Source organism: Gadus morhua, chromosome 3 (assembly GCF_902167405.1).
Source record: "Gadus morhua chromosome 3, gadMor3.0, whole genome shotgun sequence".
NCBI classification, from domain to species: Eukaryota; Metazoa; Chordata; class Actinopteri; order Gadiformes; family Gadidae; genus Gadus; species Gadus morhua.
The window spans coordinates 10,828,592-10,852,570 of NC_044050.1; the positions used below are offsets into that span (position 1 = coordinate 10,828,592).

The 23,979-nt window shown below is 43.4% G+C and overlaps 2 protein-coding genes and 1 pseudogene across 2 annotated transcripts; all 3 read right to left on the reverse strand.

The window, feature by feature from the left end:
* Positions 1-3,041: 3,041 nt before the first annotated feature.
* On the reverse strand, positions 3,042-6,386 carry LOC115540312 (PAX-interacting protein 1-like; annotated as a pseudogene).
* On the reverse strand, positions 6,326-7,529 carry LOC115540313 (zinc finger protein 853-like; the record flags this gene model as incomplete). Its single annotated transcript, XM_030351468.1, has 2 exons — positions 6,326-7,250; positions 7,452-7,529. Coding segments are annotated over 2 exons (330 nt in total), but the record flags the coding sequence as incomplete, so codon positions are not given.
* Positions 7,530-11,215: 3,686 nt separating this feature from the next.
* Positions 11,216-21,919, reverse strand: LOC115540314 (mucin-5AC-like). The gene is made up of 2 exons (XM_030351470.1): positions 19,567-21,919; positions 11,216-11,455 (listed from the first exon to the last, which is right to left on the reverse strand). Exons 1-2 carry the CDS (start codon positions 21,709-21,711, stop codon positions 11,216-11,218), a joined length of 2,385 nt encoding a protein of 794 aa, XP_030207330.1. The 5' UTR covers positions 21,712-21,919.
* Positions 21,920-23,979: the final 2,060 nt, after the last annotated feature.

Here is a 23,979-nt window from a genome sequence, read left to right on the forward strand (position 1 = left end):
TAGGCTGCTGAGCTTGAATCTAAGTAGTCTTTTATAAACGTACGACTCATGCTGAATCTCAAATCAATAGTCCCTTTATTTTCTGTAGGGGGATCTACAGTTGTCGTTGTTGACACTGCAGTTGTCGATGATCCTGCAGGTGCTGTTGTGGTTCCTGCAGTTGTAGCTCCAGATCCATGAATTGTGGTCGTTTCAGGATTTGGCGTTGTGGGTTCTGCATTGGTTGTTGTTGGTCCTACAGTTGTTGTTGTTGAACCCGCGATAGTATTTAATGTTGTTGTTGTTGCTGGTCCATCAGTTGGTTTTGGTAAAGCAGTTGTCGTTATTGCTCCTAAAGTTGGTGTTGTTGTGGATCCCGTGGTAGTAGTTAATGTTGTTGCTGTCTGTCTTGCAGTTGTTGTTGGTAAAGCAGTTGTCGATATTGGGCCTGCAGTTGAAGCTCTTGGTCCAGCAATTGTTGATGGTTCAGCAGTTCTCCTTGTCAGTCCTGCAGTCGTTGTTTTTGGCACTGCAGTCGTTGGTTCTACAGTTGGTGTTGTTTTTTCAGCATTTGGCGTTGTTGGTCCTGCAGTTGTTGTTGGTAAAGCAGTTGTCGATATTGGGCCTGTAGTTGAAGCTCTTGGTCCAGCAATTGTTGTTGGTTCAGCAGTTCTCGTTGTCAGTCCTGTAGTCGCTGTTTTTGGCACTGCAGTCATTGGTCCTACAGTTGGTGTTGTTTTTACAGCAGTTGGCGTTGTTGGTTCAGCAGTTGGCGTTGTTAGTCCTGCAGTTATTATCTGTCCTGCAGTTGTAGCTATTTGACCAGCAGTTGTTGTTGGTTCAGCAGTTGGCGTTGTTGATCCTGCAGTTGTTGTTGTGGGTCCCGTGATAATAGTTAATGGTCCTGCAGTTGTTGTTAGTGGTCCTGCAGTGGTTGGTTGTCCTGAAGTTGTTGTAGTTGGTCCTACCAAGGTAGGTCATGCAGAGTGAGTGATTTTATATTTTAAGTATATTATATTGAGATGAATGAAACCTTTTACAATACTTTTTACAACCAAACCATCGTGCTTTGCTAATGAAATGTTTAAACTAGCAATTGATGTAAAATTATAATTGTGCTGGTATCGTTACCTGCAGCAATAGTTGTACTGTCCACATCGAGGAAGGTCATTAGATCATCTACTGCGTCCTTCAATACCTGCACTACAAGGCTTTCAGTAGGAACAGCAGATTCTTTGTTGAAGATCAGCGTCATGTCCACAAAGACTGATCCCGCACTAGAGATGTAAAAATGAAAGGAAAGCATGAGAATTAGGATAAACAAGTTTCAAAGCTGGTGCGCTTTTTCATAAGTATCATATTGATTGGCTATCATCTATGTGATATACTTAAAGGCATTCATTAATAAACATAGAGTATGAAAGTAATTTAATAAAATTGGTTGTACTTACTCAAAAAGTAATGCAATACAATTGGTTGTACTTACGCAAAAGAGTTGATTGTACTCCCGGAATATGTTCCAGGAAAACTATGTTTGAAGCCATTGTTAACCTATTATAAAAAATACAAGTAATTAATATTCAACATGTTTCATGTTTTTCATGTTAAAATGCAGGAATACAATGTTTTTCATTATTCAAACTGAATTAAATCTTCCTAACATTATCTCACCTCTGTTGTTACATTAGCAGCCAGCACCTGATAGGCTGCTGAGCTTGAATCGAAGTAGTCTTTTATAAACGTACGACTCATGCTGAATCTCAAATCAATAGTCCCTTTATTTTCTGTAGGGGGATCTAAAGTTGTCGTTGTTGACACTGCAGTTGTCGATGATCCTGCAGGTGCTGTTGTGGTTCCTGCAGTTGTAGCTCCAGATCCATGAATTGTTGTCGGTTCAGGATTTGGCGTTGTGGGTTCTGCATTGGTTGTTGTTGGTCCTACAGTTGTTGTTGTTGAACCCGCGGTAGTATTTAATGTTGTTGTTGTTGCTGGTCCATCAGTTGGTTTTGGTAAAGCAGTTGTCGTTATTGCTCCTAAAGTTGGTGTTGTTGTGGATCCCGTGGTAGTAGTTAATGTTGTTGTTGTTTGTCTTGCAGTTGTTGTTGGTAAAGCAGTTGTCGATATTGGGCCTGCAGTTGAAGCTCTTGGTCCAGCAATTGTTGATGGTTCAGCAGTTCTCGTTGTCAGTCCTGCAGTCGTTGTTTTTGGCACTGTAGTCGTTGGTTCTACAGTTGGTGTTGTTTTTTCAGCATTTGGCGTTGTTGGTCCTGCAGTTGTTGTTGGTAAAGTAGTTGTCGATATTGGGCCTGTAGTTGAAGCTCTTGGTCCAGCAATTGTTGTTGGTTCAGCAGTTCTCGTTGTCAGTCCTGTAGTCGCTGTTTTTGGCACTGCAGTCGTTGGTCCTACAGTTGGTGTTGTTTTTACAGCAGTTGGCGTTGTTGGTTCAGCAATTGCCGTTGTTGGTCCTACAGTTATTATTTGTCCTGCAGTTGTAGCTATTTGACCGGCAGTAGTTGTTGGTTCAGCAGTTGGCGTTGTGGGTTCTGCATTGACTGTTGTTGGTCCTGCAGTTGTTGTTGTTGATCCTGCGGTATTTCTTATTGTTGTTGTTGATGGTCCTGCAGTTTGTTTTGGTAAAGCAGTTGTCGTTATTGGTCCGGTTTTTGTTGTTGTGGGTCGTGATGTAGAAGTTGTTGGTTCTGAGGCTGTTGTTGTTTTTCCTTCAGTTATTGTTTTGGGTACAACAGTAGAAGTGATAGGTCTTGCAGTTGTTGTTGGTTCAGAAGTGGTCGTGGTTGGCCGTGCAGTTGTGGATCTTTTAGTGATTATTGTTGTTCCTGCAGTTGTCTCTTCTGTTGTCATAGATGTTGGTTTTTCTGCTGCTGTTGTTTGTTCAGCAGTTGTCTTTTTTCGTCCTGCAGTTGTTGTTGTGGATGTTGCTGTAGTAGTTGATGGCCCTGCAGTCTTTTGCCCTGCAGTTGTTGGTCCTGCAGATGTTGTTGGTTGTTCAACAGTTGGCTTTGTTAGTCCTGCAATTGTTGTTGTTGTTGTTCCTACTGTAGTGGATAATAGTCTTGCAATAGCAGTGGTAGGTCCTGCAATTGTTGTTGGTTCAGAAGTTGTCGTTGTTGGTCCATCAGTTTTTGTTGTCAGTCCCGTAGTTTTAGCTCTTGTTCCAGCAGTTGTTGTTGGTCCTGCAGTGGTTGATGTTCCTGCAGTTGTAGCTCTTGTTCCAGCAATTGTAGTTGTTGGTTCAGCAGTTGGCGTTGTTTTTGGTAGTTCAGAGGTTGTTGCTGTGGGTCCTGTAGCTTTTGTTTCTCGTTGAGCAGTTCTCGTTTTTGGTCCTGCAGTCGTTTTTGATCCCACAGATGTTGTTGTTGGCCGTGGAGTTGTGGATCTTTTAGTTGTTATTGTTGTTCCTGCAGTTGTCTCTTCTGTTGTTGTTTTTCCTTCAGTTATTGTTTTGGGTACAACAGTAGAAGTGACAGATCTTCCAGTTTTTGTTGGTCCTACAGTTGTTGCAGGTTTTTCTGCAAAAGCTGTTGATCCTGCAGTTGTCGATGTTAGTTCAGCAGTTGTAGTTGTTGGTCTTGCCGTTGTTCTTGCAGTTTCCGCAGCCGTAGTTGTTGGTCCTGCAGTGGTTTTTGTTGGTCCACCAGTTGTTGTTGTTGTGGGTCCTGATTTAGAAGTTGTTGGTTCTGAGGCTGTTGTTGTTTTTCCTTCAGTTATTGTTTTGGGTACAACAGTAGAAGTGATAGGTCTTGCAGTTGTTGTTGGTCCTGCAGTTGTGGCTGCAGGTTTTTCTGCAAAAGTTGTTGATCCTGCAGTTGTCGATGTTGGTTCAGCAGTTGTCGTTTTTCGTCCTGCAGTTGTTGTTGTTGTGGATCTTGCTGTAGTAGTTGATGGACCTGCAGTTGTTGGTTTTGGCACTGCAGTTGTTGTTGGATGTTCAACAGTTGGCTTTGTTAGTCCAGTTGTTGTTGCTCCTACTGTAGTGGATAATAGTCTTGCAGTAGCAGTGGTAGGTCCTGCAATTGTTGTTGGTTCAAAAGTTGTCGTTGTTTGTCCTGCAGTTTTTGTTGTGAGTCCTGTAGTTTTAGCTCTGGTTCCAGCAGTTGTTGTTGTTGGTTCTTCAGATGGCGTAGTTGGTCCTGCCGTTGTTGTTGTGGGTCCAGCAGAAGTAGTTAGTAGGCTTGCAGTAACAGTGGTAGGTTCCACAATTGTTTTTCGTTCAACAGTTGTCGATTTTGGTCCTGCAGTGGTTGATGTTCCTGCCGTTGTAGCTCTTGTTCCAGCAATTGTAGTTGTTAGTTCAGCAGTTGCCGTTGTTGTTGTTGGTAGTTCAGAGGTTGTTGTTGTGGGTCCTGTAGCTTTTGTTTTTCGTTGAGCAGTTGTCGTTTTTGGTCCTGCAGTAGTTATTGATCCTGCAGATGTTGTTGTTGGCCGTGCAGTTGTGGATCTTTTATTTATTATTGTTGTCCCTGCAGTTGTCTCTTCTGTTGTCGTAGATGTTGTTTTTTCTGCTGCTGTTGTTGGTTCAGCAGTTGTTGTTTTTCGTCCTGCAGTTGTTCTTGGTTGTTCAACAGTTGGCTTTGTTAGTCCTGCAGTTGTTGTTGTTCCTACTGTAGTGGATAATAGTCTTGCAATAGCAGTGGTAGGTCCTGCAATTGTTGTTGGTTCAGAAGTGGTCGTGGTTGGCCGTGCAGTTGTGGATCTTTTAGTGATTATTGTTGTTCCTGCAGTTGTCTCTTCTGTTGTCATAGATGTTGGTTTTTCTGCTGCTGTTGTTGGTTCAGCAGTTGTCGTTTTTCGTCCTGCAGTTGTTGTTGTTGTGGATCTTGCTGTCGTAGTTGATGGACCTGCAGTTGTTGGTTTTGGGACTGCATATGTTGTTGGTTGTTCAACAGTTGGCTTTGTTTGTCCTGCAGTTGTTGTTGTTCCTACTTTAGTGGATAATAGTCTTGCAATAGCAGTGGTAGGTCCTGCAATTGTTGTTGGTTCAGAAGTGGTCGTGGTTGGCCGTGCAGTTGTGGATCTTTTAGTGATTATTGTTGTTCCTGCAGTTGTCTCTTCTGTTGTCATAGATGTTGGTTTTTCTGCTGCTGTTGTTGGTTCAGCAGTTGTCGTTTTTCGTCCTGCAGTTGTTGTTGTTGTGGATCTTGCTGTAGTAGTTGATGGACCTGCAGTTGTTGGTTTTGGCACTGCAGTTGTTGTTGGATGTTCAACAGTTGGCTTTGTTAGTCCTGCAGTTGTTGTTGCTCCTACTGTAGTGGATAATAGTCTTGCAGTAGCAGTGGTAGGTCCTGCAATTGTTGTTGGTTTAAAAGTTGTCGTTGTTTGTCCTGCAGTTTTTGTTGTGAGTCCTGTAGTTTTAGCTCTGGTTCCAGCAGTTGTTGTTGTTGGTTCTTCAGATGGCGTAGTTGGTCCTGCCGTTGTTGTTGTGGGTCCAGCAGAAGTAGTTAGTAGGCTTGCAGTAACAGTGGTAGGTTCCACAATTGTTTTTCGTTCAACAGTTGTCGATTTTGGTCCTGCAGTGGTTGATGTTCCTGCCGTTGTAGCTCTTGTTCCAGCAATTGTAGTTGTTAGTTCAGCAGTTGCCGTTGTTGTTGTTGGTAGTTCAGAGGTTGTTGTTGTGGGTCCTGTAGCTTTTGTTTTTCGTTGAGCAGTTGTCGTTTTTGGTCCTGCAGTAGTTATTGATCCTGCAGATGTTGTTGTTGGCCGTGCAGTTGTGGATCTTTTAGTTATTATTGTTGTCCCTGCAGTTGTCTCTTCTGTTGTCGTAGATGTTGGTTTTTCTGCTGCTGTTGTTGGTTCAGCAGTTGTTGTTTTTCGTCCTGCAGTTGTTCTTGGTTGTTCAACAGTTGGCTTTGTTAGTCCTGCAGTTGTTGTTGTTCCTACTGTAGTGGATAATAGTCTTGCAATAGCAGTGGTAGGTCCTGCAATTGTTGTTGGTTCAGAAGTGGTCGTGGTTGGCCGTGCAGTTGTGGATCTTATAGTGATTATTGTTGTTCCTGCAGTTGTCTCTTCTGTTGTCATAGATGTTGGTTTTTCTGCTGCTGTTGTTGGTTCAGCAGTTGTCGTTTTTCGTCCTGCAGTTGTTGTTGTTGTGGATCTTGCTGTAGTAGTTGATGGACCTGCAGTTGTTGGTTTTGGGACTGCATATGTTGTTGGTTGTTCAACAGTTGGCTTTGTTAGTCCTGCAGTTGTTGTTGTTCCTACTTTAGTGGATAATAGTCTTGCAATAGCAGTGGTAGGTCCTGCAATTGTTGTTGGTTCAGAAGTTGTCGTTGTTGGTCCTGCCGTTTTTGTTGCGAGTCCTGTAGTTTTAGCTCTTGTTCCAGCAGTTGTTGTTGGTTCTACAGTTGGCGTTGTTGGTCCTGCAGTTGTTGTTGTGGGTCCAGCAGCAATAGTTAGTATTTTTGGAGTAACAGTGGTAGGTTCCACAGTTGTTGTTTGTTCAACAGTTGTCGTTTTTGGTCCTGCAGTGGTTGGTGTTCCTGCAGTTGTAGCTCTTGTTCCAGCAATTGTAGTTGTTGGTTCAGCAGTTGGCGTTGTTGTTGTTGGGAGTTCCGAGGTTGTTGTTGTGGGTCCTGTAGCTTTTGTTTTTCGTTGAGCAGTTGTCGTTTTTGTTCCTGCAGTCATTTTTGATCCTGCAGATGTTGGTGTTGGCCGTAAAATTGTCGATCTTGCAGTTGTTATTGTTGTTCCTGCAGTTGTGTCTTCTGTTGTCATAGATGTTGTTTTTTCTGCTGCTGTTGTTTGTTCAGCAGTTGTCTTTTTTTGTCCTGCAGTTGTTGTTGTGGATGTTACTGTAGTAGTTGATGGCCCTGCAGTCTTTTGCCCTGCAGTTGTTGGTCCTGCAGATGTTGTTGGTTGTTCAACAGTTGGCTTTGTTAGTCCTGCAGTTGTTGTTGTTGTTGTTCCTACTGTAGTGGATAATAGTCTTGCAATAGCAGTGGTCGGTCCTGCAATTGTTGTTGGTTCAGAAGTTGTCGTTGTTGGTCCATCAGTTTTTGTTGTCAGTCCCGTAGTTTTAGCTCTTGTTCCAGCAGTTGTTGTTGGTCCTGCAGTGGTTGATGTTCCTGCAGTTGTAGCTCTTGTTCCAGCAATTGTAGTTGTTGGTTCAGCAGTTGGCGTTGTTTTTGGTAGTTCAGAGGTTGTTGCTGTGGGTCCTGTAGCTTTTGTTTCTCGTTGAGCAGTTCTCGTTTTTGGTCCTGCAGTCGTTTTTGATCCCACAGATGTTGTTGTTGGCCGTGGAGTTGTGGATCTTTTAGTTGTTATTGTTGTTCCTGCAGTTGTCTCTTCTGTTGTTGTTTTTCCTTCAGTTATTGTTTTGGGTACAACAGTAGAAGTGACAGATCTTTCAGTTTTTGTTGGTCCTACAGTAGTTGTTGGTCCTGCAGTTGTTGTTGCAGGTTTTTCTGCAAAAGCTGTTGATCCTGCAGTTGTCGATGTTAGTTCAGCAGTTGTAGTTGTTGGTCTTGCCGTTGTTCTTGCAGTTTTCGCAGCCGTAGTTGTTGGTCCTGCACTGGTTTTTGTTGGTCCACCAGTTGTTGTTGTTGTGGGTCCTGATTTAGAAGTTGTTGGTTCTGAGGCTGTTGTTGTTTTTCCTTCAGTTATTGTTTTGGGTACAACAGTAGAAGTGATAGGTCTTGCAGTTGTTGTTGGTCCTGCAGTTGTGGTTGCAGGTTTTTCTGCAAAAGTTGTTGATCCTGCAGTTGTCGATGTTGGTTCAGCAGTTGTCGTTTTTCGTCCTGCAGTTGTTGTTGTTGTGGATCTTGCTGTAGTAGTTAATGGACCTGCAGTTGTTGGTTTTGGCACTGCAGTTGTTGTTGGATGTTCAACAGTTGGCTTTGTTAGTCCTGCAGTTGTTGTTGCTCCTACTGTAGTGGATAATATTCTTGCAGTAGCAGTGGTAGGTCCTGCAATTGTTTTTGGTTCAAAAGTTGTCGTTGTTTGTCCTGCAGTTTTTGTTGTGAGTCCTGTAGTTTTAGCTCTGGTTCCAGCAGTTGTTGTTGTTGGTTCTTCAGATGGCATAGTTGGTCCTGCCGTTGTTGTTGTGGGTCCAGCAGAAGTAGTTAGTAGGCTTGCAGTAACAGTGGTAGGTTCCACAATTGTTTTTCGTTCAACAGTTGTCGATTTTGGTCCTGCAGTGGTTGATGTTCCTGCCGTTGTAGCTCTTGTTCCAGCAATTGTAGTTGTTAGTTCAGCAGTTGCCGTTGTTGTTGTTGGTAGTTCAGAGGTTGTTGTTGTGGGTCCTGTAGGTTTTATTTTTCGTTGAGCAGTTGTCGTTTTTGGTCCTGCAGTAGTTATTGATCCTGCAGATGTTGTTGTTGGCCGTGCAGTTGTGGATCTTTTAGTTATTATTGTTGTCCCTGCAGTTGTCTCTTCTGTTGTCGTAGATGTTGGTTTTTCTGCTGCTGTATTTGGTTCAGCAGTTGTTGTTTTTCGTCCTGCAGTTGTTCTTGGTTGTTCAACAGTTGGCTTTGTTAGTCCTGCAGTTGTTGTTGTTCCTACTGTAGTGGATAATAGTCTTGCAATAGCAGTGGTAGGTCCTGCAATTGTTGTTGGTTCAGAAGTGGTCGTGGTTGGCCGTGCAGTTGTGGATCTTTTAGTGATTATTGTTGTTCCTGCAGTTGTCTCTTCTGTTGTCATAGATGTTGGTTTTTCTGCTGCTGTTGTTAGTTCAGCAGTTGTCGTTTTTCGTCCTGCAGTTGTTGTTGTTGTGGATCTTGCTGTAGTAGTTGATGGACCTGCAGTTGTTGGTTTTGGGACTGCATATGTTGTTGGTTGTTCAACAGTTGGCTTTGTTAGTCCTGCAGTTGTTGTTGTTCCTACTTTAGTGGATAATAGTCTTGCAATAGCAGTGGTAGGTCCTGCAATTGTTGTTGGTTCAGAAGTTGTCGTTGTTGGTCCTGCCGTTTTTGTTGCGAGTCCTGTAGTTTTAGCTCTTGTTCCAGCAGTTGTTGTTGGTTCTACAGTTGGCGTTGTTGGTCCTGCAGTTGTTGTTGTGGGTCCAGCAGCAATAGTTAGTATTTTTGGAGTAACAGTGGTAGGTTCCACAGTTGTTGTTTGTTCAACAGTTGTCGTTTTTGGTCCTGCAGTGGTTGGTGTTCCTGCAGTTGTAGCTCTTGTTCCAGCAATTGTAGTTGTTGGTTCAGCAGTTGGCGTTGTTGTTGTTGGGAGTTCCGAGGTTGTTGTTGTGGGTCCTGTAGCTTTTGTTTTTCGTTGAGCAGCTGTCGTTTTTGGTCCTGCAGTCATTTTTGATCCTGCAGATGTTGGTGTTGGCCGTAAAGTTGTCGATCTTGCAGTTGTTATTGTTGTTCCTGCAGTTGTGTCTTCTGTTGTCATAGATGTTGTTTTTTCTGCTGCTGTTGTTTGTTCAGCAGTTGTCTTTTTTCGTCCTGCAGTTGTTGTTGTGGATGTTGCTGTAGTAGTTGATGGCCCTGCAGTCTTTTGCCCTGCAGTTGTTGGTCCTGCAGATGTTGTTGGTTGTTCAACAGTTGGCTTTGTTAGTCCTGCAGTTGTTGTTGTTGTTGTTGTTCCTACTGTAGTGGATAATAGTCTTGCAATAGCAGTGGTAGGTCCTGCAATTGTTGTTGGTTCATCAGTTTTTGTTGTCAGTCCCGTAGTTTTAGCTCTTGTTCCAGCAGTTGTTGTTGGTCCTGCAGTGGTTGATGTTCCTGCAGTTGTAGCTCTTGTTCCAGCAATTGTAGTTGTTGGTTCAGCAGTTGGCGTTGTTTTTGGTAGTTCAGAGGTTGTTGCTGTGGGTCCTGTAGCTTTTGTTTCTCGTTGAGCCGTTCTCGTTTTTGGTCCTGCAGTCGTTTTTGATCCCACAGATGTTGTTGTTGGCCGTGGAGTTGTGGATCTTTTAGTTGTTATTGTTGTTCCTGCAGTTGTCTCTTCAGTTGTCATAGATGTTGACTTTTCTGCTGCTGTTGTTGGTTCAGCAGTTGTCGTGGCTCTTGCTGTAGTAATTGATGGCCCTGCAGTCTTTTGACCTGCTGTTGTTTTTGGCACTGCAGTTGTTGGTCCTGCAGATGTTGTTGGTTGTTCAACAGTTGGCTTTGTTATTCCTGCAGTTGTTGTTGTTCCTACTGTAGTGGATAATAGTCTTGCAATAGCAGTGGTAGGTCTTGCAAGTGTTTTTGGTTCAGAAGTTGTCGTTGTTGGTCCTGCAGATTTTCTTGTGAGTCCTGTAGTTTTAGCTCTTGTTCCAGAAGATGTTGTTGCTTCTGCAGTTGGCGTTGTTGGTCCTGCAGTTGTTGTTGTGGGTCCAGCAGAAGTAGTTAGTAGCCTTGCAGTTACAGTGGTAGGTTCCACAGTTGTTGTTTGTTCAACAGTTGTCGTTTTGGGTCCTGCAGTGGTTGATGTTCCTGCAGTTGTAGCTCTTGTTCCAGCAATTGTTGTTGTTGGGTCAGCAGTAGTCCTGGTTTGTCCTGCTGTTGTTGTTTTTTGTACTGCAGTAGTTGTGAGTCCTGTTATGGACGTAGTTTGGGATCTCGCTCTAGTAGTTGTGGGTCTTGAATATGTTGTTATTGGTCCTGAAGTTGTTGTTTTTGGTCCTGCAGTTGTCTTTGTTGGTTCTGCAGATGTTGTTCTGGGTCCTGTGGCTGTTGGTCTTTCAAAAGTTTTTGTTTGCACTGAAATTGTAGTTGTTTCTTTAGCATTGTTCAATGTTGGTTCTGCAGTTTTGTGTTCAGCTGTCATTCCTGCAATTGTTGTAGTTGTTGTTCCTGCATTTGTTGTTGCAGGTTTTGCTGTCATAGTTATGGATCTTGCAGATGTTATTGGTCCAGCTGTTGCTGTTTCAGTTTTTGCTGTCGTAGTTGTTGGTCTTGCATTTATTGTTATTGGTCCTGTAGTTGTTGTTGTTGATGTTGGTCCTGCAGTTGTTTTTATTGGTTTTGCTGTTGTTGTTATTGGTACTGCCGAAGCAGTTGTCCGTCTTGCAGTTTTTGCTCTGGGATCAGTAGTCTTTTGAAGTTCGGCAGTTGTGGTTTTTGGTCCAGTTGTTGATTGTCCTGCAGTGGTTTTTGTTAGTCCTAACCCTGCTGTAGTAGTTGTTGCTTCTGAAGCTGTTGTTGTTGGTCCTTCAGTTGTTGTTTTGGGTACTGCAGAAGAAGTGAAAGGTCTTGCAGGTTTTGTATTCGGTCTTCTTTTTGTGGTTGGTCCTGAGGACAATGATGCTGGTTTTGCTTTTGTAGTTTTTGGGCCCACAGTTGTTGATGTTGGGTCAGCAGTTGTCGTTGATGTTCCTGAAATTGTTGATTCTGAGGTTGTTGTTGCTGGTCCTGCAGTTGTCGTGGTTTGTCCTGCCGTTGTTGTTCCTGAAGTTGTTGTGGTGGGTCTTGCTGTAAAAGTTAATGGTCCTGCAGTAGTTGTCATTGTTGGTCCTGCAGTTGTTGTTGTGGGTACTGCTCGAACCGTTGTTGATCCAGCAGTTGTTGTTGTTGTTTGTTCTGCAGTTGTTGTTCTAGGTCCAGTTTTGGTTGTAACTGCAGTTGATTTTGGTGGTCCTGAAGTTTTTGTTGATCCAGCATTGTTTGATGTCGGTCCTGCAGTCATGTGTTCTGGTCGCCTAGTGGTTGGTGTGGTGGTTGGCCCCACAGTTGTTGATGTTGTTCCTGAAGTTGTAGTTGATGGTCCTGCAGTTGTTGTTGTTAGTCCTGCTGAAGTAGTTGATGGTCCTGCAGTTGTTGTCGTTAGTCCTGCAGAAGCAGTTGATGGTCTTGCAGTTGTTGCTGCAGATTTTGTTGCCATAGATGATGGTCTTTCGTTTGCTGACCGTACTGTTGTTGTTGATGTGGGTCCTACAGTAGCAGTCTTGGGTCCTGCTGTAGTTGTTGCAGTTATTATTGATGGTCCTGCTGAGAAAGCGGTGAGTCCGACAGTAAAAGGTGTGGTTCCTTTTGTTGCAGTTGTGGTAGTAGTTTCTTTATTATTTGTCACAATAGTAGATCTGTCCACATTAAGCTTGGTGATGCCCCTGGATATTGCGTCCATCAATACCTGCAATGCAGTGCTTTCACTGGGAACAACTGATGTGTTTTTGAAGATCAGTTTCAAGTCAACAACGACTGATCCATTACTAGAAACAAAACGAGGCAAAATAATTCGTTAAATGATCATCTCATGAATATTTGTCAGAATTTATGTTATTTGCATAATGTGTATTTGTAAAAGGGTTAACGACGAGTTTGTTGTGATGGTGATATTTACAATAATAAAAATACTTTAATAAATATTAAAGAAGTACCTGAAGGATGTTACCTCACTCCTGGCAAAGCTATCTTGAACATGGGCTTTGAAGGCTTTGTCTACCTAATGTGAAAAATGTAATATTGTGGTTAATACTATAATTCAGGCAATAATGACTGAAAATTGCAAATTATTGATTTAAGTACAACATCAAAGGACTGTGATTATCTCACCTCTGTTGTAACATTATTAGAGAGGACCTGAAAGCTTGTGGAAGTAGGGTCTGAGTATTGTTCAATAAATATTTCGCTTAAACTAAAAGTTATCTCCAAATTCCCTTCTTCTGAAGTTGTAGTGGGTCCTGCAGTCACTGCTGTGGGTCCTAATGTATTTGTTGTTGGGCCAGTTGTGGTAGTTAAGGGTCCTAAAGCAGGATTTGTGGATCCTCTATTTGTTGTTATTGGTCCTGCAGTGGTTGTTGGTTTTGCAGTTTTTTTCATTGGTGTTGTGTTAGTCGGTAATGGTCCCTCAGTTGTTAGTTTTGGTTCTGTGGTCGTTGCTCTGGGTCCAGGAGTTGTTGCTAGTTCAGCAGTTGTTATTATTTCATAAGTTGCTATAGGTCCTGAATTTGTTGCTTTTGGTGCAGCAGTCGTTGTTGGTTCAGCAGTTGTCCTTGTTGGTCTTGCAGTTGTTGAAGTGGGTCCTGCTTTAGTAGTTGTGGGTTCAGCAGGTTTAGTTATTGTTCCTGAAGTTGTTGGTTTGAGTTCTACAGTTGTCATTGTTGGTCCGGCAGATGATGATCCTGCTGATGTTGAGATTCCTGATGTGTTAGTTGCTGGTACTGCAGTTTTTGATGTGGATCCTGTACTTTTTGTTGTGGGTCCTGTAGTTTTTGTTGTGGTTCCTGTAGTTGTTGTTTTTGGTTCATTAGTTATCGTTGGTCCCGCAGATTTTTTTGTTGGTCCAGAAGTTTTTGTTTTGGGTTGAGAAGTGTTCAATGTGGGTCCGGCAGTAGTATGTCCTATTGTCGTAGTTGTTGGTCCTTTCGCTGTTGTTGTTGTGGTTCCTGCAGTTGTGGTTGATTTTGGTAGTGCAGTTCTTGTTGACGATGGGCCTGCAGTTGGTTTTGTGGGTCCTGTTATTGTTGACTCTTCTGTTGTTGATGGGAGTTCAGCTTTAGTAGTAGTTGTAACTGCAATTGTTGATCCTGCAGTTGTCATTTTGGTTCCTATAGTTGCTCTTTTTTGTTTGTCAGATGTTTTCTTTAGTCCTGCAGATGTCGTCGATGTTGGTCCTGCAGCTGCTTGTTCTGTTGTCGTTGTTGTTTGTCCTTTAGATGCCGTTGTTGGTTCAGCTGCTTTCGATACTGGTCCTGCAGTTGTCAATCCTGTAGATGTTGTTTTTGGTCCTGCATTTGTTGTTGTTGCCGTCAGTGTTGTTTGTGTAGAGATTTTCGTTGATGTTGGTGGTCTTTCAGTAAAAGTAAATGGTCCTGATGATGTTACTGCAGTTATTGTTGTTCCAGCAGTTGTTGCAGAAGTAGTTGTGGTTACTGCAGTAGTTGTTTTTGGTGCTGCAGTTTTTGTTGTGGGTCCTACAGTGGTAGTGGAACCAGTTGTAGAAGTTAATACTGCTGCAGTTGTTGTTCCTGCAGTTGTTGTTGGTCCCGTGGGTTCAGCTCTTGTTATTTGTGGTCCTTTACCTGTTTTTGTTTGTCCTTCAGTTTTTGTTGTCGGTCCTTCTGCAGTAGTGGATAGCTTTGCAGTTGTCGTTACTTGTTTTGCTGTGGATGTTGGTCTTGCAGTTCTTGAAGGTTTTGCCTTGCTAATTCTAGGTCCTGCAGTTGTTGTTGTTGGTCCTGCTGTTTCAGTTGGTCCTGCAGGAGCAGTCGTTGGTCCTGAATTTTTTGTTGGTTGTCCTGTTTTAGTAGTTATGGATCCTGCAGAAGTAGTTGTGGGTACTGCAATTGTTGTCTTTGGTGCTGCAGTTGATGTTGTGGGTTCTGCGGTCATTGTTGATCCAACGTTAGAAGTTATTAGTACTGCAGTCGTTGCAGGTTTTGCTGTTGTAATTGTCGGTCCTGCAGTTGTTGATGTTGGTTCAGCAGTTGCCGATTTTGGTCCCGCAGTAGTTCTGGCAGGTTTTGCCGTTATAGTTGTCGATCTCGCATTTGTTATTGGTCCTGCAGTTTTTGTTGTTCTTCCAGCAGTTGTTGATCCTGCTGTTGCTGTTTTGGGTTGGGCTTTAGTAGTTGTTGACACTGCATTTGATGTAGTTGGTCGGGAAGTCGTTTTTGTTAGTCCTTCAGTCTTTGTTTTTTTTGGTTCAGCAGTGGTTGATTTTGGCCCGGCACTAAGTTCAGAAGTTGTCATTGTTTGTCCATTAGCTTCTGATTTTGGTTCAGCAGTCGTTGTTGTTGGCCCCTCAGTCAGTGCTGCTGTGGCTGCAATTGTTGATCCTGCAGATATTGTGGCTGGTCCTGCAGTTGCCCTGGTTTGTCCTGCCGTTGTTGTTTTTCCTGAAGTTGTTGATGAGGGTCTTGCATTAATAGTAGATTTTCCTGCAGTTGATGTTTCTGCAGTTGCTGTTGCAGCTTTACTTGCAGTAGTTGTTGGTCCTACAGTTGTGGACATTGGTTCAGTAGTTGTCGTTGGTACTTCTGCCGTAGTTGATAGCTCTGCAGTTGTTACTGCTTGTTTTGCAGTGGTTGGTGGTCCTGGAGTTATTGCTCTGTGAGCAGCAGTTGTCATTGTTGGTTCTGCAGTTGTTGTTCTGCGTCCTGATGTTGTTGGTCCTGCAGATTTTTTTGTTAATGCTGAAGTTGTTAGTTCAGCAGTGGTCAATGTTGGTTCTGCAGTTGTATGTTCTGCTGTCGTTCCTGCAATTGTTGCTTTTGGTCCCGCAGCAGAAGTTAATAGTGCTGCAGTAGATGCTGTTCCCGCAGTTGTTCTTCCAGCATCTGCTGTCCTAGTTGTTGGTTCAGCAGTTGTAGTTGTTGGTACCGCAGTTGTTCTAGCAGGTTTTTCTGTCTTAGTTGTTGGTCCTGCAGTTGTTGATGTCAGTTCAGCAGGTGTCGCTATTGGTCCTGCTGTTGTTGTGGGTGTTGCTTTTGTAGCTGCTTTTGTAGATCCTGCAGACTTTGTTGCTGGTCCTGCAGTTGTCGTCGTTTTTCCTGCCGTAGTTGATGTTCCTGAAGTTGTCGCTGTGGGTCTTACGGTAAAGGTTAATGTTCCTGCATTTGTTTGGGTGAGTCCTCCAGTTGTTCTGGGTCCTGCGGTAGAAGGGAATTGTCCTGCAGTGGTTGTTTCAGGTTTTGCTGTCTCATTTGTTGGTCCAGCACTTGGTGATTTTGTTTCAGAAGTTGTCCTTGTTAGTCCTGCAGTCAACGTTGTTTGAACTGCAGTTGCAGTGAGTCCTACTGTCGTAGTTGTGGATCGAGCTGTAGTAGTTGTGGGTCTTGCATTTATTGTTATTCGTCCTGCAGTTGGCGTTGTTCGTCCTGAAGTTGTCGTTGTTTGTCTTGCAGTTGTTTGTCCTCCAGTTGTTGATGCAGGTCCTGCAGTTGTTGTTGTTGTTATGGGTCCTGCTGGAGCAGTTGTCCGGCCTGCAGTTTTTGCTCTGGGACCAGCAGTTGTTGGAAGTGCGGCAGTTGTTGTTTTTGGTCCAGTTGTTGATGTTCCTGCAATGTTTTTTGTTAGTCCACCAGCTGTTGTTGGTCCTGCTGTAGTAGTTGTTGGTTCTGAGGCTGTTGTTGTTGGTCCTTCAGTTGTTGTTTTGGGTGCTGCAGTGGAAGTGATGGTTCTTGCAGTTTGTGTGTTGGTTCTTCCTGTTGTTGTTGGTCCTGAAGACGATGTTGCAGGTTTTGCTGGCGTAGGTGTTGGTCCAGCAGGTGGTGCAGGTTTTGCTGCAGTAGTTGTTGGTCCTACAGTTGTGGATGTCGGTTCAGTAGTTGTCGTTGTTGGTCCTTCTGCAGTAGTCAATAGCTCTGCATTTGTTGTTGCTTGTTTTGCAGTGGGTGGTGGTCCTGCAGTTATTGCTCTGTGAGCAGCAGTTGTCATTGTTGGTTCTGCAGTTGTTGTTCTGCGTCCTGATGTTGTTGGTCCTGCAGATTTTTTTGTTAATGCTGAAGTTGTTCGTTCAGCATCAGTCAATGGTGGTTCTGCAGTTGTTTGTTCTGCTGTCGTTCCTTCAATTGTTGTTTTGGGTCCCGCAGCAGAAGTTAATAGTGCTACAGTAGATGCTGTTCCCGCAGTTGTTCTTCCAGCATCTGCTGTCCTAGTTGTTGGTCCTGCAGTTGTTGATGTTGGTTCAGCAGTTGTAGTTGTTGGTACCGCAGTTGTTCTAGCTGGTTTTTCTGTCGTAGTTGTTGGTCCTGCAGTTGTTGATGTCAGTTCAGCAGGTGTCGTTATTGGTCCTGCTGTTGTTGTGGGTGCTGCTTTAGTAGTTGTTGGTAGTGCAGTTGATGTTGTTCGTACTGTATTTGTTTTTGTTATTCCTGCAGTAAGTGCTGCTGTTGCTGCAATTGTAGACCCTGCAGACTTTTTTGCTGGTCCTGCGGTTGTCGTCGTTTTTCCTGCCGTAGTTGATGCTCCTGAAGTTGTCGCTGTTGGTCTTACGGTAAAGGTTAATGTTCCTCCATTTGTTGGGGTGAGTCCTCCAGTTGTTCTGGGTCCCACGGTAGAAGTGAATTGTCCTGCAGTGGTTGTTTCAGGTTTTGCTGTCTCATTTGTTGGTCCAGCACTTGTTGATTTTGTTTCAGAAGTTGTCCTTGTTGGTCCTGCAGTCAACGTTGTTTGAACTGCAGTTGCAGTGAGTCCTGCTGTAGTAGTTGTGAATCGTGCTGTAGTAGTGGTTGGTCTTGCATTTATTGTTATTGGTCCTGCAGTTGGCGTTGTTCGTCCTGCAGTTGTTTGTCCTCCCGTTGTGGATATAGGTCCTGCAGTTGTTGTTGTTGGTCCTGCAGTTGTTTTTGTTGGTTCTGCTGTTGTTGTTATGGGTCCTGCTGGAGCAGTTGTCTGTCCTCCAGTTTTTGCTCTGGGACCAGCAGTTGTTGGAAATGCAGCAGTTGTTTTTGATCCAGTTGTTGATGGTCCTGCAGTGGCTTTTGTTAGTCCACCAGTTGTTGTTGTTCCTTGTCCTGTAGTTGTTGGTCCTACTGTAGTAGTTGTTGGTTCTGAGGCTGTTGTTGTTGGCCCTTCAGTTGTTGTTTTGGGTACTGCAGTAGAAGTGATAGGTCTTGCAGTTTGTGTGTTTGGTCTTCCTGTTGTGGTTGGTCTTGAAGACGATGTTGCAGGTTTTACTGGTGTAGGTGTTGGTCCAGCAGTTGTTGATGTTGGTCCCACAGTAGTTCTTGCAGGTTTTGCTGTCGTAGTTGATGATCTTGCATTTTTGGTTGGTCCTGCAGTGTTTGTTGTTTGTCCTGCAGTTGTTGATCCTGCTGTTGCTGTTTTGGGTCCGGCTTTAGTAGTTGTTGGTACTGCATTTGATGTTGTTGGTCCTGCAGTCATTTTTATTATTCCTTCAGTTGTTTCTTTTGTTGGTTCATCAGTGGTTGATTTTGGTTCTGCAGTAAGTTCAGAAGTAGTCTTTGTTTGTCCATTAGCTTCTGATTTTTGTTCAGCAGTTGTCGTTGTTTGTCCATTAGCTGCTGATTGTGATTCAACAGTTGTCGTTGTTGGTCCCCCAGTCAGTGCTGCTGTTGCTGCAATTGTTGATCCTGCAGATGTTCTTTCTGGTCCTGCAGATGCCTTGGTACGTCCTGTCGTTGAGGTTTTTCCTGAAGGTATTGTGGAGGGTCTTGCAGTAATAGTAGATTGTCTTGCAGTTGATGATGTTTCTGCAGTTGTTGTTGGTCCTTCAGATTTTTTTGTGGAATATGTTGTGTGTCCTGCTTTAGTATGTGTGGGTCCTGCAGTAGTAGTCATGCGAACTGCAGTTGTTGTTTTATGTGCTACAGTTGATGTTGGTCCTTCTGTTGTTGTTACGGGTTTTGTCGTCATTGTTGATGGTCTTTCGCTCTCTGTCTGTCCTGCAGTTGTTGATGTGGGTCCTAAAGAAGAAGTATTAGGTCCTGCTGCATTTGTTGTTGGTCCTGCAGTGTTTGTTGTTTGTCCTGCAGTTGTTGATCCTGCTGTTGCTGTTTTGGGTCCGGCTTTAGTAGTTGTTGGTACTGCATTTGATGTTGTTGGTCCTGCAGTCGTTTTTATTATTCCTTCAGTTGTTGCTTTTGTTGATTCATCAGTGGTTGATTTTGCTCCTGCAGTAAGTTCAGAAGTTGTCTTTGTTTGTCCATTAGCTTTTGATTTTTGTTCAGCAGTTGTCGTTGTTTGTCCATTAGCTTTTGATTTTTGTTCAGCAGTTGTCGTTGTTTGTCCATTAGCTGCTGATTGTGATTCAGCGGTTGTCGTTGTTGGTCCCCCAGTCAGTGCTGCTGTTGCTGCAATTGTTGATCCTGCAGATGTTCTTTCTGGTCCTGCAGATGCCTTGGTACGTCCTGTCGTTGAGGTTGTTTTTCCTGAAGGTATTGTGGAGGGTCTTGCAGTAATAGTAGATTGTCCTGCAGTTGATGATGTTTCTGCAGTTGTTGGTCCTTCAGTTTTTTTTGTGGAATATGTTGTGTGTCCTGCTTTAGTACGTGTGGTTCCTGCAGTAGTAGTTATGCGAACTGCAGTTGCTGTTTTATGTGCTACAGTTGTTGTTGGTCCTTCTGTTGTTGTTGTGGGTTTTGTCGTCATTGTTGATGGTCTTTCACTCTCTGTCTGTCCTGCAGTTGTTGATGTGGGTCCTACAGAAGAAGTATTAGGTCCTGCTGCAGTTGTTGTTGGTGCTGCAGTTGTTATAGCTGGTCCTGCTGAACTAGCGGTTACTCCTGCAGTAGTAGTCGGTGGTCCATTTGTTGCAGTTGTGGTTGTAGTGTCTTTATTATCTGTCAAGATAGTGGATCCGTCCACGTTAAGGTTGACGATGCCCGTGGATAATGAGTCCATCAATGCCTGCTTTGCAGTTGTTTCACTGGGAACAACTGATATGTTTTTGAAGATCAGATTCAAGTCAACAACGACTGATCCATTCCTAGAAACAGGAGAGGCAAAACATTTTTAATATTGCTCATCTCAGGTTGAATAAGCTTTTATGAAAGGGTTAATAATGTCATTTTTGAAGGTGAAAATTACGTCTGTGAAAAGAATAAAACAAATATTAAATATGTACCTGAAGGATTTAACTTCACTCCTGGAAAAACTATCATGAAAATGATCTTTGAAGCCGTTGTCTACCTGATGAAAATCATTTAATATTGGGATTATTACTATAATTCAGGAAAGAAATGACTGGTAAATGCCAAATGATGGATTTAAGTAAAACCTCAAAAGACTATTAGTATCTTACCTCTGTTGTAACATTTTTAGAGAGGACCTGAAAATCTGTGGAGGTAGGATCTGAGTATTGTTCAATAAATGTTTGCATTAAACTAAATGTAATCTCCAAAGTCCCTTCTTCAGAAGTAGTGGGTCCTTCATTTGTTGTTATTGGTCCTAAAGTCGTTGTTGTTGATCCTGCAGTTGTTATTGTTGGTCTTGCAGTCATGATAATAAGTCCTGCAATTGTTGATGTTCTCACAGTTGAAGTTGTGGGACCTACAGTTCTTGACGTCAGTTCAGCAGTTGTCATTATTGGTCCTGCAGTTGTTGTGGGTGCTGCTTTAGTAGTTATTAGTACTGCAGTTGATGTTGTTGGTACTGTATTCGTTTTTGGTTTCGTTGTTGGTCCATTAGCTGCTGATTTTGGTTCAGTAGTTGCAGTTGTTGATCCCGCAGTCAGTGCTGCTGTTGCTGCAATTGTTGATCCTGCAGATGTTCCTGCAGTTGCCCTGGTCTGTCCTCCCGTTGATGTTTTTCCTGAAGTTATTGTTGAGGGTCTTGCAGTGATAGTAGATTTTCCTGCAGTTGATGATGTTCCTGCATTTGTTGTTGATTTTGGTAGTGCATTTGTTGTTGATGTTTGGCCTGCAAATGATTTTGTGGGTCCTGTTGTGGTAATTGTTGACTCTTCTGTTGTTGATGTGAGTTCTGCTTTAGTAGTTGTTGTTACTGCAATTGTTGATCCTGCAGTTGTCATTTTGGGTCCTATAGTTGCTGTTTTTTGTTCGTCAGATGTTGTTTTTAGTCCTGCAGATGTCGTTGATGTTGGTCCTGCAGCTGTGTGTTCGGTTGTCGTAGTTGTTGGTCCTTTAGCTGCTGTTGTTGGTTCAGATGCTTTTGATACTGGTCCTGCAGTTGTTGATCCTGTAGATGTAGTTTTTGGTCCAGCATTTGTTGTTGCTGCCGTTAGTGTTGTTTGTTTAGAGATTTTCGTTGATTTTCTTGAAGTTGTTGTTGGTGGTCTTTCAGTAAAAGTAAATGGTCCTGATGATGTTACTGCAGTTGTTGTTGGTCCAGCAGTTGTTGATGTTGGTTCAGTAATTGTCGTTACTGGTCCTGCAGTTTTGGATCCTGCAGAAGTAGTTGTGGTTACTGCAGTTGTTGTTTTTGGTGCTGCAGTTGTTGTTGTGGGTCTAACAGTGGTTGTGGAACCAGTGGTAGAAGTAAATAGTGCTGCAGTTGTTGTTCCTGCAGTTGTTGTTGCTGTTCCTGTAGTTGATCTTCTTTGTCCAGAAATGGTAATATTTGCTGTTATAGTAGTTGATAGTCCTGTTATTGTGGCTGGTGCTTCAGTTGTTGATCCTAAAGATGTTTTTGTTCTTCCTGAAGTTGTTGTTCTTGGTCCTGCAGTTGTTGGTTTCAGTCCTGTATTTGGTGAGCTTTGGTCCGAATTTGTCGTTCTTGGTCCTGCAGCTCCTGATACTGCCTTGGTATTTGTGAGTTCTTCTGTAGTTGTTGTGAGTCCTGCAGTTATTGATATTTGTCCTGCAGACGTTGTTGCAGGTGTTGCTGTCCCAGTCGAGGTTCCTGCGGTCGTTGATCCTGCTGATTTTGGACCGGCTGTAGTAGTCATTGGTACCACAGTAATTGTTGCTGGTCCTGCAGCTGTAGATCCTGCAGATGTTGTTGGTCCTTCAGTCATTATTGTTGGTCTTGCAGTTGTTGATTCTCCTGCAGGCGTTGTTACAGGTGTTGCTGTCCTAGCTAATGTTCCTGCGGTTGGTGATCCTGCTGATTTTGGGCCGGCTGTAGTAGTTATTAGTTCTACAGTCATTATTGTTGGTCCTGCAGTTGTTGTTATAGGTCTTGCATAAGTTGTTTTGGGACCAATAGTTGTTGTTTTTGGTTCATCAGTGGTTGCCTTTGGTCCTGCTGTTGTCCTTATTGGTCCTGCAGTTATCGCTGTGGGTCCTACAGTTGACTTTGTCGTTCCTGAAATTGTTGTGGTTGGTCCGGCAGTTGTTGTTGGTCTTGCAGTTGTTGTTATTGGTCCTGCAGTTGTTGATTCTCCTGCAGACGGTGTTGCAGGTGTTGCTGTCATGGTTGATGTTCCTGCGGTTGTTGATCCTGATGATTTTTGCCCGGCTGTAGTAGTTATTTGAACTGCAGTCATTATTGTTGGTCCTTTAGTAGTTGTTTTTGGTCCTGCAGTAGCTTGTGGTCCAGCCGTTGATGTTGTGGGTCCTTCAGTTGGTGTTATCTGTTCAGAAGTAGTAATTGTCGTTCCTGCAGTTATTGTTGTTGGTCCTGGATTTGTTTTTGTAGGTTCAGCAATTGTTGTTTTTGGTCCATCAATTGTTGTTGTGGGTCCCGTGGTAGAAGTTAATGGTCCTGGGCCCCGTTTCCCGATAACGATGGATCTTCGCTCGTACGATCATTCTCCCGATGGATCTTGCGATCCATCGATAATTTCTTTGGAGCGTTTCCCGAAACTCCTCTTAACGTGAACGCGCATTCGCTGCACTCACGACGTCGTAGGATTGTAACTGTCTACTGACACGGTGCTTAAATGGGCTCTGTAGGAGGGGGAGACGCAGGAATGTCGCAGGAAAATTGTGTTAAAAAGGGTTAAAATATATCCCCATCAAGGACAACAGCAGAGTAGCCTACGAAAAAAATAGACTGCAATTATATGAATGCTAAAGACATTAAAACACAATTGATTAGGCTTAAACCGACATATATCAGTCCTAATCCTGAATGCACTGTGCGTTTCACGGCATTTTCCCCCCTGAAATAATTCCATATGACAAAAAATTAAAAATAGCTTGTGTGACAACTACATTTATCTTAATGGGCTGATTTCTGAAACATGCTTTGCGCAGCAAAGAGAGCCGACTTAATCTGATTCCGCATAAGGGTTTCCTTGATTGATAATTTGATTGGCTATAAAAGCCCCTCCGGAAATAGGGTAAGGTATGTATTGATGAGGAATACAACGAAGCCCACCGTCTGGCCCGGTGCATCGTTGAGCGCACGATCGGGAGGTGGAAGTTGCGCTTTAGATGCCTTCACAAGTCAGGCGGAGGGCTCCAGTTTTCGCCGGCCAAGTCATGCGCCGTGATATGTGTGACGGCTATGTTGCACAACATTGCAGCTAAGGCTGGGGTGGCATTGCTTGAACCGGAGGACGCTGAGGACGATGACGACGAGGAAGATCGGTGTGAGGACGGCCTCCCTCATAACTACGCGGCTGGTTTTCATGCGCGTCGAAGAGTGATTGAGACTTTTTTTTAACCCCCTCCACCCTCCCACATGTCACTAAACATTCCCGTCAACGTGACCAATCCCCACCATATCCCAGCCTTTTGCCTGCTCCTTTGCTTGTTTTTTATAATTTATTTTATTTCTTTATTTTTAATTTTTTTAATTGTATTTTATTTTGTACATTATTTTATGCTACGTTTTATGAGTAGCCTATGTCAGTCTGCACAAATCCCCCCACTTTCTCTCACACATTTTGAGTGCCCTGCCTGCGCAAACATTTTCTGGACTGTCCCGTTTTATTTTGGCCATTTTAACATCTTTATTAATAAATTAATTAATAATCTTTATTAATTACCAAACTAAGAACATAAAGGCGCAATGCGTTTTACTAAAACGCATCCAATAGACGGAATGTCCGATGGTGTCGCCACTGAGGCTATAGCTGACGATTCTCTTAGAGTCCTACGAGTACCTACGAGCACCCCTGGAGTACTCGTTAGCTACGAGCGTTTTCAAGACGTTCGTTCCCCACGATGCTTTCGGGAAACGCGGTGAAAACTCTACGATGCCCTTTCGACGCACTTCACGATCCACTTAGGCTAACGACGCTTTCGGGAAACGGGGCCCTGCAGTGGTCGTTCTGGGTGGTCCTGTGGTTGTTGTTGCGGCTCCTGCTTTAGCAGTTGTGTGTCCTTCTTTAGTAGTTGTTCGTCCTGCTGTTGTTGGAATTTGTCCGGTAGTTGTTTCAGGTTTTGCTGTTGTAGTTGTTGAGAATGCGGTTGATGATGTTGATTCAGTAATTGTCGTTGTTGGTCCTGCATTTGTTGTTGTTGGTCCTGAAGTAGTCGTTGTTGGTCCTGAATTGGTTCTTGTGGATCCTGCTGCAGTAGTTGATAGTTCCGAGGTTGTTGTTTTTCCTGGTGTTGGGGTTCTCTGGTCAGAAGATGTGGCTATTCTTCCTTCAGTTTTAGCTCCTGGTGTAGTAGTTGGTGTTTTGAACGTTTTTGTAGTTTGTCCTGCACTTGATGCTCTTGGTCCAGCAGTTGTTTGTTCAGCAGTTGTCATTGTTGGTCCTGCAGTAGTAGTTATGGGTCTTTCAGTTGTTGTTATAAATCCTGCAGTTGTTGTGGTCAGTCGAACACTTGTTGTTCGTCCTGCATTTTCTATTTTTGGT